The sequence below is a fragment of the Bos taurus genome, chromosome 13 (assembly GCF_002263795.3).
Source record: "Bos taurus isolate L1 Dominette 01449 registration number 42190680 breed Hereford chromosome 13, ARS-UCD2.0, whole genome shotgun sequence".
NCBI lineage: Eukaryota > Metazoa > Chordata > Mammalia > Artiodactyla > Bovidae > Bos > Bos taurus.
The window spans coordinates 17,633,489-17,645,748 of NC_037340.1; the positions used below are offsets into that span (position 1 = coordinate 17,633,489).

At 39.6% G+C, this 12,260-nt stretch overlaps 2 protein-coding genes across 4 annotated transcripts in view; both read right to left on the bottom strand.

The window, feature by feature from the left end:
- Positions 1–518: 518 nt before the first annotated feature.
- LOC112449258 (ankyrin repeat domain-containing protein 7-like) lies at positions 519–6,947 on the bottom strand. 2 transcript variants are annotated; one of them, XM_059892895.1, is made up of 5 exons: positions 5,098–6,947; positions 2,443–2,558; positions 2,106–2,279; positions 1,133–1,185; positions 519–606 (listed from the first exon to the last, which is right to left on the bottom strand). In XM_059892895.1, the coding sequence occupies exons 1-4, from the start codon at positions 5,117–5,119 to the stop codon at positions 1,138–1,140; spliced, it is 360 nt and encodes a 119-aa protein (XP_059748878.1). In that variant the 5' UTR covers positions 5,120–6,947; the 3' UTR covers positions 519–606; positions 1,133–1,137. The 2 variants fall into 2 exon arrangements, with proteins under 2 accessions (XP_059748878.1, XP_024856687.1); XM_025000919.2 differs by lacking the exon at positions 1,133–1,185.
- Positions 6,948–7,039: 92 nt separating this feature from the next.
- The window catches only part of ANKRD26 (ankyrin repeat domain containing 26), a 67,797-nt gene continuing 62,576 nt past the window's right edge, over positions 7,040–12,260 (bottom strand). The window contains exons 32-34 of one of the 2 annotated variants that reach the window (XM_015473990.3): positions 11,561–11,789; positions 9,162–9,207; positions 7,040–8,040 (exon numbers count right to left, since the gene is read on the bottom strand). In XM_015473990.3, coding sequence (XP_015329476.2) covers positions 7,904–8,040; positions 9,162–9,207; positions 11,561–11,789 — 412 coding nt within the window. In that variant the 3' untranslated portion in view covers positions 7,040–7,903. The remainder of the gene's footprint in view (positions 8,041–9,161; positions 9,208–11,560; positions 11,790–12,260) is intronic. The other variant, NM_001113767.2, reaches the window with a different exon arrangement.

The following is a 12,260-nucleotide window of genomic DNA, read 5'->3' on the forward strand; positions in this document are numbered from 1 at the left end:
CCTCTCCACCCTGCCTGTCAGGACCCTTCCCCAGACGCCCCGACCTTCCCCCATACCCTCAGGTTACCCTCAGGTTCCCAGCTGACCACGCATTATACTTGAGGGCCTTTGTACTCTGTGTTTGCAGATTCCCTTTTCATCCTCGTGAGCCTCTCCGTGTGATGAAACCCGACTTCCACCACTCCACTGCCATGCGTTTCTTTTGTGTTCCTGGATCCTGCTCACCTTGTGAGGCTGATCTCTTCATAAAGCCTTTTTCATCATTCCTAACTGGTCACTTGTCTTTACTCCCATAGCATTTCATAAGTGCGTTTGTGTAGCACCTGTCATGCCTTATGTATAGTAACTTGTGTGTGTTTTGAGAGCTACCTTGTGGACAGGTGGAATCATTCATTTTTAAATCTGCAGTGTCTCAAGTAGCATGTGACCCCAGAGATGCCAAGAGAGGGAGCCCTCGAGATGTTTTTTATGAATCTGGGGCATCATAGGTACTTACATTTGGTTGTGGGATGAACTGACAGTAGAAAAAGCCTTTCAAATCTTTAGAAATACAGTCTAGTCCGTACATCACGATCATTTTCTTGTTTTTCCTTTCTTTCTCCATTCCTGAAACACACATAGGGAAAAAAGCTCTCTCCATCCTTGCTTGCTGTAGTAAGTGGTTGCTGTTCCACGAGAGGAGCAGGTATTTGTAGGCATCAGAGACCCTAACTGGGGACCTGTGAGAATAGGCCTTTGGGTTTGTAGGGAAAGAGGGACTTGGCTCTACATTGAGAGCAAGTCCTTGGAGGAGCTAGCACATTTGCTTCTCATACAGCTCAAACTTCCAATGAATTCAAAAATATTTAGAGCTTTTTCCATTTTGAGTGTATAGTATCTAGTGATGTCATGTTTACACTTTCCTGATGGGCATCCCTGGTGGCTCAGACAGTCGAGAATCTGCCTGTAATGCAGGAGATGCAGGTTCGATCCCTGGGTCAGGAGGACCCCTGGAAGAGGGCATGGCTACACACTCCAATATTTTTGCTTGAAGAATTCCATGGACAGAAGAGCCTGGTGGGCTCCAGTCCTTGGGGTGGCAATGAGTCAGACACGACTGAAGGATTAACACTTCCGCTCTCCTTACACTTACGTTTTCTAAGTACTGGAAGTTGGAGCTTTGGTTATGATGTTCCACAGTGGTTTCTAAAAAAGGGACAGAGAGTTTAAACCTGAGGGTTTTAGAAGCTGCTTTGAATCTTTCTGTTGGATTTGGAAGGGAGAATATTATCTTTTTTTTTTTTTTTTGGCCACACAGTGTGTGGGATTTTAGTTCCCTGACCAGGGATCAAACCTGCATCCCCTGTAGTGGAAGCAAGCATGGAGTCTTAACCACTGGACCACCAGGGAAGTCCTGAGAATATTACCTTCCATAGAGAGAACTCTGGACTTGAGGAGTCAGAAGGCCTAAGTTGTATCACCTACAACTGTTGTGATTTCAGGCAAGTTTTCGCCATTACCAGCTCCACACGCACAGCTGCAACCCCACCGAGCAGCAGCCCGGGGCTGAGCGCGGGAGACCCCAAGGTGTACATCGCGAACCAAGCGGTCACCAACACAAGTGAACGCCCTTGCTGGGAGTCAAACATGACCTGACCCTCTTGGCCGGATCTCAGAACCAGAGTCCTGGAGGGCTCAGGGCTCCAGGCCTGCTGCCTCCAGGCCCACTTGCACTCAACCGGCTCCCCTCATGGGCACTGGTTCCTCCTCCCACCCACCCCCAGGGGCACCCATTCCCTGAGCCTGTGGAAGCAGCCACTCCTCACATCACTTCACTCCTCCCAGGCCTTCATCATTTGTGGGCTCTGAGCCTACCACCCACTCCTGGGCACGTCCTGATGGGAAATCTTCCTTCTGGGGTAGACGGCTGGCTGGGAGACAGAGCTTTGCCCTCTCTGTGGGCTCCAACATTTTCCCCCACCCCCTGCATTGGTTTTGGAGTTGTTTCCATGGTAACAGGGCTTGATGGACACTATTCAGTTTACCTATTTACATAGTTAGAAATAAAACACTTCTTGTTTAAAAAAATGCTTCACAAATATTTTGTAAATATAGTTGAGATATACCTTGTTCCTGGCTTCTATATTGGTGTCGCAGGAAAGCAGCTTTGCTGTGAGTGATATATTCTGGCAAAAGACAGCATAGTGGAGGGCGGTGTTCCCAGAGACGTCCATGACATTTGGGTCGGCACCATGCTCCAGCAGAAGAGTCACACACTCCTCTTCTTGGCATTCTATGGCCTGTTAGTGTTGTGCCAAGAAACAGAGTGTAAATTCTAGGAATTCAAAGTAAACAGGCCACAGGCTTCACCAGTTTGCTATATCTAAATGAGATGAATTCACTTTTGTCTCAGTAGTTAGATCACATCCACCTCGTGTGGACACGGTTCGCTGCCCCATCTACCTTCATCAGTGCGGTCCTGTTTTCATTGTCACGGAGGTTAAGCAGGCATTTTTCTCTCCAGGAGCAGAGTGACCACCGCTGAATGGCCATTGGCACATGCCAAGTGGAATGCAGTCCTATGAAAGCAAGAGGAGTTTTCAGTAAACTGTAGTGTTACTGTTTCAAAATAAACAATTGTTCCTGTGACTGAAGACATTCAATAGCGTGATATTCCTATTGCTCTAAAACAAATATTTCGTTTCCTTCTGGAGAAAGAACATTATATATTAGCATTAGCTCTGCTTAACACAGTAATGAAAGAACAATTTACTTGAATAGAATGACCATGACCTTGAGATTCAGCTCAACTTGGATTTGAATTTGACTTTCACTCTGTCAGCTGTCGCTCAGCCTCTCTGTGCCTCAATTTCCTCATCAACAAAATGGAGAGAGAGAAGTAGTTCTCTCACAGGACAGCACTGCGATGCTTAAATGAGATCCATGCAAAGAGTTTAGAACTGTTCCTGGCACAGGTTAACAGCTCAGTAACTGTTAGGTAATATAATCATACTTATTACTATTACTACTATTTTACAAGGACAACATCTCAATGAAGTCAAAGGATATCACACCTCCTTTGCAGATACATTTTGAGGATTAGAGACAACACTGTACTTCAATGATTCTAATACATTCATTTTCTCACATTTTAACATCTCTGACATTGGAATGAAATTTATAATTCACAATGTCTGTACAACTGTAATTTGTAGCATTTTTGTTTGTTCATTTCTCATTTTTCCTGTTGATCTAATTACCATAAGGTCTTTTTGTCTAAGGCTGCTTCTTTTTAATTAAAGTATAGATGATGCATATTACATATTATTATATATTACAGATACACAACATAGTGATTCACAATTTCTATAGGTCATACTCCATTTAAAGTTATTATACGATATTTGCTATATTCCCCATGTTGTACAATACATCCTGGTAGCTGGCAGGATTTTAGTTCCCCCACCAGGTATCGAACCCTGGGCCCACAGCAATGAGTCTTAACCACTGGACAACCAAGGAACTCCCTAGATTCCCTTGACTTCTGAAAAGGCTGAAAGTTGTCAGAAAATATCAATCCTCAAAAAAAATTCTAAAAAAAATTGAAAGTGAGAAATCATTTTTATCTGTGCCACGTTTCTACTGGTGCCAAAAAGACAAGCCTGTCTGCTAAGCCGACTTGCCCATAGACAGCTTGATCTACAGAGAGTTTTAAATTTTGTGTGTTGTTAAAATGTTAAATCAACATCCAGATTTCTTTTCTTTTCTTTGTGCCGAAATCCATGAAACTCCAGAATTCTTACTTTTGAAATCATTCTTAGAAAGGTCTTTGGGGTGGGAGGCTCACAAGGAAGGGGATATATGTATACTTACAATTGATTTATGATGTTATACAGCAGAAAACAACACAACATTGTAAAGCAATTATTCTCCAATTAAAAAAAAATTAAGGTTAAGAAACAGAAATAGAAAAAACAGAAGGTCTCTGTCAGCAGATTAAAAATGTATAAATAGGAATCTGAGTTTTATTCTGGTACTTTTCTCACTGTGCATGTTTGAAATGTTTGATCCATACTCTATCTGAAACTTTTTGGTGAGATAAAAATTGAGTTACTTTTCTCTTTTACCAGGTTATTTCTCCACCATCTACACACAGTTTATCATTTCTAAAAGAAAAGGTCATCATTATCAAGTTCTAAAGTTTTACATACATTTGGGTGTTTGGGCATTCTGTTCCATTCATTTATCCATCTTTTCAGTTGTCAGTAAATGAACACTTGGTGGGCACTTATAGCACATTTTGTTATCTAGAAGGGCAAATCTTCCTCTACTATACAAAACTTTTAATTTCACCACAACAATTAAAGACAGCATATGTAACCCAAAATCTTTAAAACCATGAAATATTGATTTGGTTTAAATATAGAAAAGACCATACATCCTAAGAACATGTCTTCCTATTCAAGGACACAGCCAGCTTCCTACTTCAAAGCTGTCTTCTAAGGTCCTTCAGCAAAGAACACATATACCTAAGTGTACACTGATATAAAGTGGATCTTGAATTGTATCTGAAGAATTTTTAATCCAGAATTTGACTTGGCATGGCAATTATTTTGCTCACTATGCAGTTTTCTGTAATATATAACCTTACGGTATAAAAAATGTGTATATTAAAAAATAAGACGCTGACAACATCAGAAATCTGTCCACTGCCATGATCCACGATAGGTGATCCATGAAGAAGTGCTTTCAGAAATCACATGAGAAAAAATGTGAGAGCCAGGAGGTTCAGAAGATTTCTTGAAGGCTATATAACTTGAGAGCTTTTACTCATGAGTACATCATGCTAACCCATGCAAATAAAGAGGAGGAGGAAGAAAGGAAAAACAGATGCTATTCATGTTTCATTTCATTTCTGTGATTACCAACATTCAGTTAAATGACTTCAAAACTATCAGTAAAGCTCTATAAGGGGAATTATAAGTGGGTCCAAAACCAGCTAAGGCTTTTTGCTGCCTATGAAGTCTGCGGGAGTGCTGGATCCCAGGAAGGTATCCAGGAGCCTTGGAGGGGAAACTCACAGGCGGGATCTCTGCCAGGCCCTTCCACCACGCTTACCTGTTTGTCTTGTCCCTGTCATTCAGGCCATTTTTTCCAAACAACAGAACATGCTGCACTTTGGCTACATTGCCCACAATGGCAGCTTTGTGGCTCTTTCTGAGGTCTTTGTCTCGGATGCGGTACCCGGGCTGGAAGTTGATTCCATGACTGCTGTCTCTCACCGGGTTGATGGAGGAGCCTAAGGGCGACTTGCCGTTCTTACTCCTGACGCCAAAAATCTTCATTGCAGAGCCTACGGACTCCAAACACACCTCACCACTCCGTCGGCTCTTCACAGTCCCCTAAACCCAACACGAGCACTACAGGTAAGCCAGAGCTGTCCCGCCACAACCTCCCAGTTGGGAAGCTCAACGGTTTGGAATCTTTCATCCCAGAATGATGGTTGCTAAGAGACACCTCTAAACACATTGCCCGTGCGCACAGAGGCCTGTTGTGCCCGACTGCCCAGTGCTCATATGCAAGAACTGTAAGTTCATTTCCTGAAAGAAACAAACAATATCAACAAACCCTTACCTAAACTAAGAAGGAAAGAGAGGAAACTGAAATAAATACAGAAATGAAAGTGACATTATAACTGTGTAACTGTCAAAATAACTATAGTATCCAAAGCAATCTACAGATTCAGTGCAATTTCTATCAAATTACCAATGGCATTTTTCACACAATTAGAACAAAAAATTTTACAGTGTGTATGGGAACAAAAGACCCCAAATAGACAAAGCAATCTTGAGAAAGTAAAGCAAGAGCCGACAGAATCAGGTACCCTGACTGCAGACTACTCTGCAAGCTTCAGTAATCAAAACACAGTACTAGCACAAAAACAGAAATATATTGAATGATCAATGGAACAAAACAGAAAGTCCAGAGAGAAACCTACGTACCTGGGGTCAATTAATCTAGGATAAAGGAGGCAAGACTATACAAAGGAGAAAAGACAGCTCCTTCAATAAGTGGTGCTGAGAAAACTCAACAGCTACATGTATAAGAAGGAAATTAGAACACTCCCTAACATCATACACAAAAATAAAATGGACTAAACACTAAATATAAGACAGGTCCTGTAAAACTCAGGAGAATATAGGCAGAACACACTCTGACATAAATTACAGCAGGATCTTTTTTCATCTACCTCTTAGAGTAATGAAAATAAAAACAGAAATAAGCAAGCGGGATATAATTAAACTTAAAAGCTTTTGCACAGTGCAGGAAATCGTAAATGAGACAGACGACAACCCACAGAATGGGACACAATATTTGCAAATGATGCAACTGACAAGGGATTAATCTCCAACATATTCAAACAGCTCAAAGAGCTCAATATCAAAAAACAAACAACCTGATCAAAAAACGAGTATAAGATCTAAATACACATTTCTGTAAGGAACACCTACAGATGACCAAAAAGCACACGAGGGATGCTCAGAAGGGATGCTCCACATCACTAATTATTATAGAAATGCAGAAATACTATAATAAGGTATCATTTCACACCAATCAGAATAGCCACCACCAAAAAATACACAAACAATAAATGCTGGAGAGTGTGGAGAAAAGGGAACCCTTCTACACTGCTTATGGAATCCAACTAGGTACACCCACTGTGGAAAACTCTATAAAGGTTGCTATGGAAACTAAATACAGAGTTGCCATATGATTCAGCAGTCTTAGTCCTGGGCATATATCTGGAGAAAACCATGATTCAAAAAGGTACATGCACCCCAATGTTCACTGCAGAAATATTTACAGTAGCCAAGACATTGAAGCAACCCAAGTGTCCATCAACAGAAGAATGGATAAAGAAGATGCGGTATACACACACACACACACACACACACACACACACACACAACGAAAATGGAATATTACTCAGCCATAAAAAGAAATAATAATGCCATTTGCAGCAACACAGATGGATCTCGAAATTACAATACTAAGTAACTCAGAGAAAAACAAGTATCACATCACTCACATGTGGAATTTAATAAAAATAAGCTTATTTACACAAACCAACTCAAAAGATCTCAAAATCAAATTATGGTTATGAAAGGGGAAACATGAGGGGAAGGATACATTAGGAGATTGGGATTAACATATATACACTATTTCCTAGTAGTCATGTGCGGATATGAGAGTTGTACAATAAAGAAGGCTGACTGCCAAAGAATTCATGCTTTTGAACTGTGGTGTTGGGAGTAGACTCTCAAGAGTCCTCGCACTGCAAGGAGACTAAACCAGTCAATCCTAAAGGAAATCAATCCTGAATACTCACTGGAAGGACTGATGTTGAGGCTGAAGCTCCAATACTTCAGCCACTTGATGTGAAGAGCTGACTCATCGGAAAAGACCCTTATGCTGGGAAAGATGGAAGGCAGAAAGAGAAAGGGGACAACAGAGGACGAGAGGGTTGGATAGCATCACCAACTCAATGGGCATGAATTTGAGCTAACCCCACAAGATAGTGGAGGACAGAGGAGACTGGTGGGCTGCAGTCCATTGGTCACAGAGTCAGACACGACTGAGTGACTAACACTTTCACTTTGAATATGGAAAACTCAACAGTGCTGGTTTTTAAATCGCTTAAGTTAGCTGCAGAGAAAATACTTAGTACCAAAAGTACTTGGATACTACTGTTTAAAAGTAGTACTAATACTACTTAAAAGTAGTATTTTTAAAATACCATATAAATTTTCATCATACACACAAAAAGATTTCCCTTTAATAAAGATTTTCTCATCATGTTTAATGAGAAACAACTAAAATGTCATGAAAACAGTCCAGAAGGGAAATTTTTACTATTTATCTTTCAGATCATATATTTTTTCTTCAAAATCTGTACATATTCTTGTGATGTTTTCAAAAGCAGGTCCTCAGACAGATTTGACCCATCTGTAGCTCCTAGAGGAGACAATCCATAGGACTCAGATTCAAATTCAGCAGCAGCTGGAAAGAAAAAGGATTACATTCTTTCTCTAAAATATTTAACTCAGTAAAGAAAAACAAAAAAACAAAAATCTGAGATATTTCTAAGTGCTCTGAAAAATGAAACATATCTATAAATGACAGAAAACAAAATACAAGATTACAATTTATATATAATCAGCCCACGCTCCCACATGTGGCTGAGTATCCGAGCTTCTGGCTTTCTCATTCTTCATTCATTTACTCAATAACTATCTGCTAAGGTGCTGTGACAAACACTGGAATTACAAGAGGAAGGTGACCCAGTCACCCTGAGAAATGATAATGCCATAAACTGTAAAAATAGATGAACAGACAATTTCCATACGGAGTCATAAATACTAAGGTATACAAGATGGCACAAGGAACACTCAGAAGGGACAGCCGGCTTTGTGTCAATGCTGCCAGCTTTTTGGTGGAGGTGCTGTGGAAGTAGCTACCTGAAGGACAGGAAGAAGTACAAGAGACAGAGGGGAGAAGCACATACAAAGACCAGAGGTGAGCAAGCGAATCTGTGGGATCCTACACAGTCTGGCTGGTTAGATGCACAGCTAAGGGCCAGAGTAAGGTGGTAAAGAGATAAGGCCAACTACTTTGGAAGGACCCAAATTGATGCAGGTGTTTGGAGCTTTTCCTGGGGGCAAGAGATAAACTAGTGACAAAGTCAATGACACAGAAATTACTAAGTCGCCCACCAAGTGACAGCTACGCAAACATGACTGCTTGAGTCTGGGTGTTCTACCTTAACCACTACCAGACACTTGAGACGTTGATGAACTCCATGCTTTCTGAGAATGGTGTCAGGGTGCAGATGGACAGTTTCACAGTGATGGCAGCAGTAGAGAAAGGATACAGCCAGAAATAAATAGAAATACATAGACCTTTTGAGATTTTTTTAAAACTATGGAACATGATGAATAAATGAGGAAGAATACTTTTCATTCTGACTGCTCATGCTTTCACATTTTTCATTAGCTATGTATAAGAAAAAACATTTAACATAGCATCTGTTATCCAAACAGTGGAAGGAGATGCCATTTATTGTTTACAGTGTATTTCAGAAATCAGTATCTAAATTTAATTCATACATTTCGGCAACATACCTTCTCTTAGTTCTCTAGTTATACTCCTGTCCAACTCCTGCCGCATCTGAAATAAGTCAAATATTATTTATCTTTAAGTTAAGCAAGAGATATTATCATAGGAATGTTATACAGCTTACTAAATTTAAATAATACTTTGAGAGCCTAGACCTAACTTGAAGATTACTTAAGTAGAAAAATAATCACATAAAAGAAAATGCATTCCTACTTATTCCGCTTATAAATAACAGAGAACATATATATGGAATGTTATTTAATCTGATAAAAAGTACAATAAATATCAGTATATCAAGTACACATAATTTCAAAGAATTAGAGAATGACCCATGATCCTAGGAATGACCCACAAGATTACTATCTTCTCCCCCTAACAGCTCCTGCCCTAAATACATACTTCTGAGACCTTTATTTTGATTTCTAGGTGACGATCCTGTTCAAATGGAGGAAGTAGTTTGAGTTGAATGTTATTAAGGAGAACACATCTGCAATTTTCTTTAAACTTTTCCATTTAACAAAAACACAGAAAGGTGAGAAAATTATACATAAGAAAACAATGTACCAGCAAGGTTTTATTCTAAAGGTGTTTAGTGAGAAGGATTAACACATAACTGTTAGCTTCCGAACTATGTCCCATAGAAGGGGAAGGTCCCACAGGGGTCACTGCAGGGTTGAGGAACTGAGAAGTCACAAGTGCAGGACCTCTGGCCACTCCTTTGGCTAAAAGGCTTTATACTTGTCTCCATTTTATATAATATGGTTCCACATAAAAGTTGTTTTTTTTTTTAAAGGTTATTTTCTTTGGGTGAAAAAAAAAAAACTTAAGGTATGAGAGTCATGCTTTAGGCAAAGTTCATAATTCTACAAAAGAAGTAACAAAGCCAATGACTTTCTTACTGAGTCCATAGTCCTATGCCAGCTACTTCCTTAAATTAAGAAAAAACACATAGATTTTTAACTATAACAGAGAAAATGAATATGTAAAACCTTACATAGTTCAATAATGCTTGTGGCATGACATGACATAGTAGCTTTCTAACTAAATCATGTTTTAAAGGCAAGAACAAGACTAAATTATTGTCAAACTCCTATATGTAGCAGTCAGTTGATATAGTTAATTTATAAAGCATAATTTTTTAAAAAACACTCAACAGGGAACTTGAAGGAGAAAAGGTCTCAAGGTGAGGACTTATACTCCTACCCTCCTTATGAGAAGGAACTTCTCCAATAGTGTGCCCACAGCACCGTGAACTTGGGTGTACAGTAGGCAGCCTGCCCCTGGGACAGGGGTCAAGCATTTGCTTCCTCCTCTTAGGCCTGCGTGGGGAAGTGTCTGACTTGGGATGAAGTGTTCGGAGGCCCACTGTAACCACACAGCTAAAGCACGTCCTCCAGTTTCACAGCTCTCAAGTACTAAGACCCAACGTAGATGCAGTGCTGTCAAAGAAACCTTACTTGGTCTCCTACGATGGCAAGAAGCCAAATGAGAAAACAGGTTGAGACTGCATTTAACAAGGGCTACTTCTCTGTGCACCACAAACATCAGGAAAACACCATCAAAACCATAAACCTGTGTGCACTGACTGAAATGGATATTTTAATCACAATGATTAAACAGTAAAAACTGGTTGCAATTTAAAGACTCCCCATCATTGCTATCTTAGATACCATTCATCCAGGTGATGTCAAGATAGAGATAAAGTGAGCTTCATTTATAATGTTTAAATGTTTGCATTAACTACAAATCTAGAAATATTCTACAAATACTCAGCAAGATTTTTTTTTAATTTTAAATAAAAATGCTATAGGTAAAATAGCAATTAAAGAAAATGACAAAAATGTCATTTTTGTAAGAAATGACAAAATGTAAGAAAATGACAAAAAATGTTAAGCAAATACTAGAAATTAATGTTTTGGTTTAGTATTGTAAGTTTACTTAATTCATAAAAAGGATTTATCTAGGATTCCTTTAAACAAAAAGCATCCATATGTGGTTAGTGTTTAGATGCCAGTGATTCACTTATGCTTAGAGGCAGAAAAACTTCATTGGATACAGCAGAGTGTGGAAATGATTATGAACCATTGCCAACTGAAGTCAATTAGAAAGGAAGTGAAACATCTGAAAGAATACTTTTGGATACTAGGTAATAAGATTTCATTTCTTAAGTAGAATTTAAACACAGCTTTTCAAGAAATTTAATAATTTAGTAAGTATCTCTTAAAATGAACTCTGGGACAAAAAAATCATAAAATTTCTGTCTCCTTTATTAGCACAGCTAATTATGACTTTTACTTTGTGTGCATTAAGTCAAATAAACAACTCAGAAGTTCACCAAATTAAAAACAAGGATCATTCATATCAGAAATCTGAAACCCAGTGGAAAAAAGATAATAGAACTAACCTTGGTCAAGTAAGTCTCCATGCTGTTATTCGAAGGGCGTGGAATTGAGGTAGAAAAACCTACGTTTGCTCTTGGAGTAAGATTTCCATTGAGCACTACAGGATTATTGAAATTTCCAACACAAGGGGGCTCCAGGACTGGCCTCGTGCTAAGAGTGCTGAGTAAAGATCTGTTCTGCTCTTTCTCCACCTCAAGTTTGGTGCTGATCACCGCCAGCCTCTCATGAGTCCTGGGGAAGATGGAAAACACCAATTTCATTCATGTTTCCCAAAATGATTTGCATTTTTAAAGTTTCCATATAGTATATGGAATTCCCAATAAACTGTTTGAGCACTGAAAACACAGAGCAGACCTCCTGTAAACAATAACAGTTGTAATCTTGCTCTAAAGAAGTACACATGTGTCTGGGGCTCCTCAAGTAACAAGTCACAGTTGGGAGAGGAGAGAAAGGGCACCAGAGAGAAAGGGAGGTGGTCTCACAGTGACACCTGCTGCCTCTGAGACACACCTGCCTCCAGGAAACAGTTCAGGGATGAAGAAACACCCCGTCCCACAAAGCCACGTTCAAGTGCTTCCTTTCACCACCCTTGTATACACGTTTCACTCATGACCTTGGAGAAATTAAGCTTTTGGCTTTGAGGAATCATCTAGAGTCACAATCTAGAGGGGAGGACAAGAAAGTCAGCGGGTGATTGAAAAG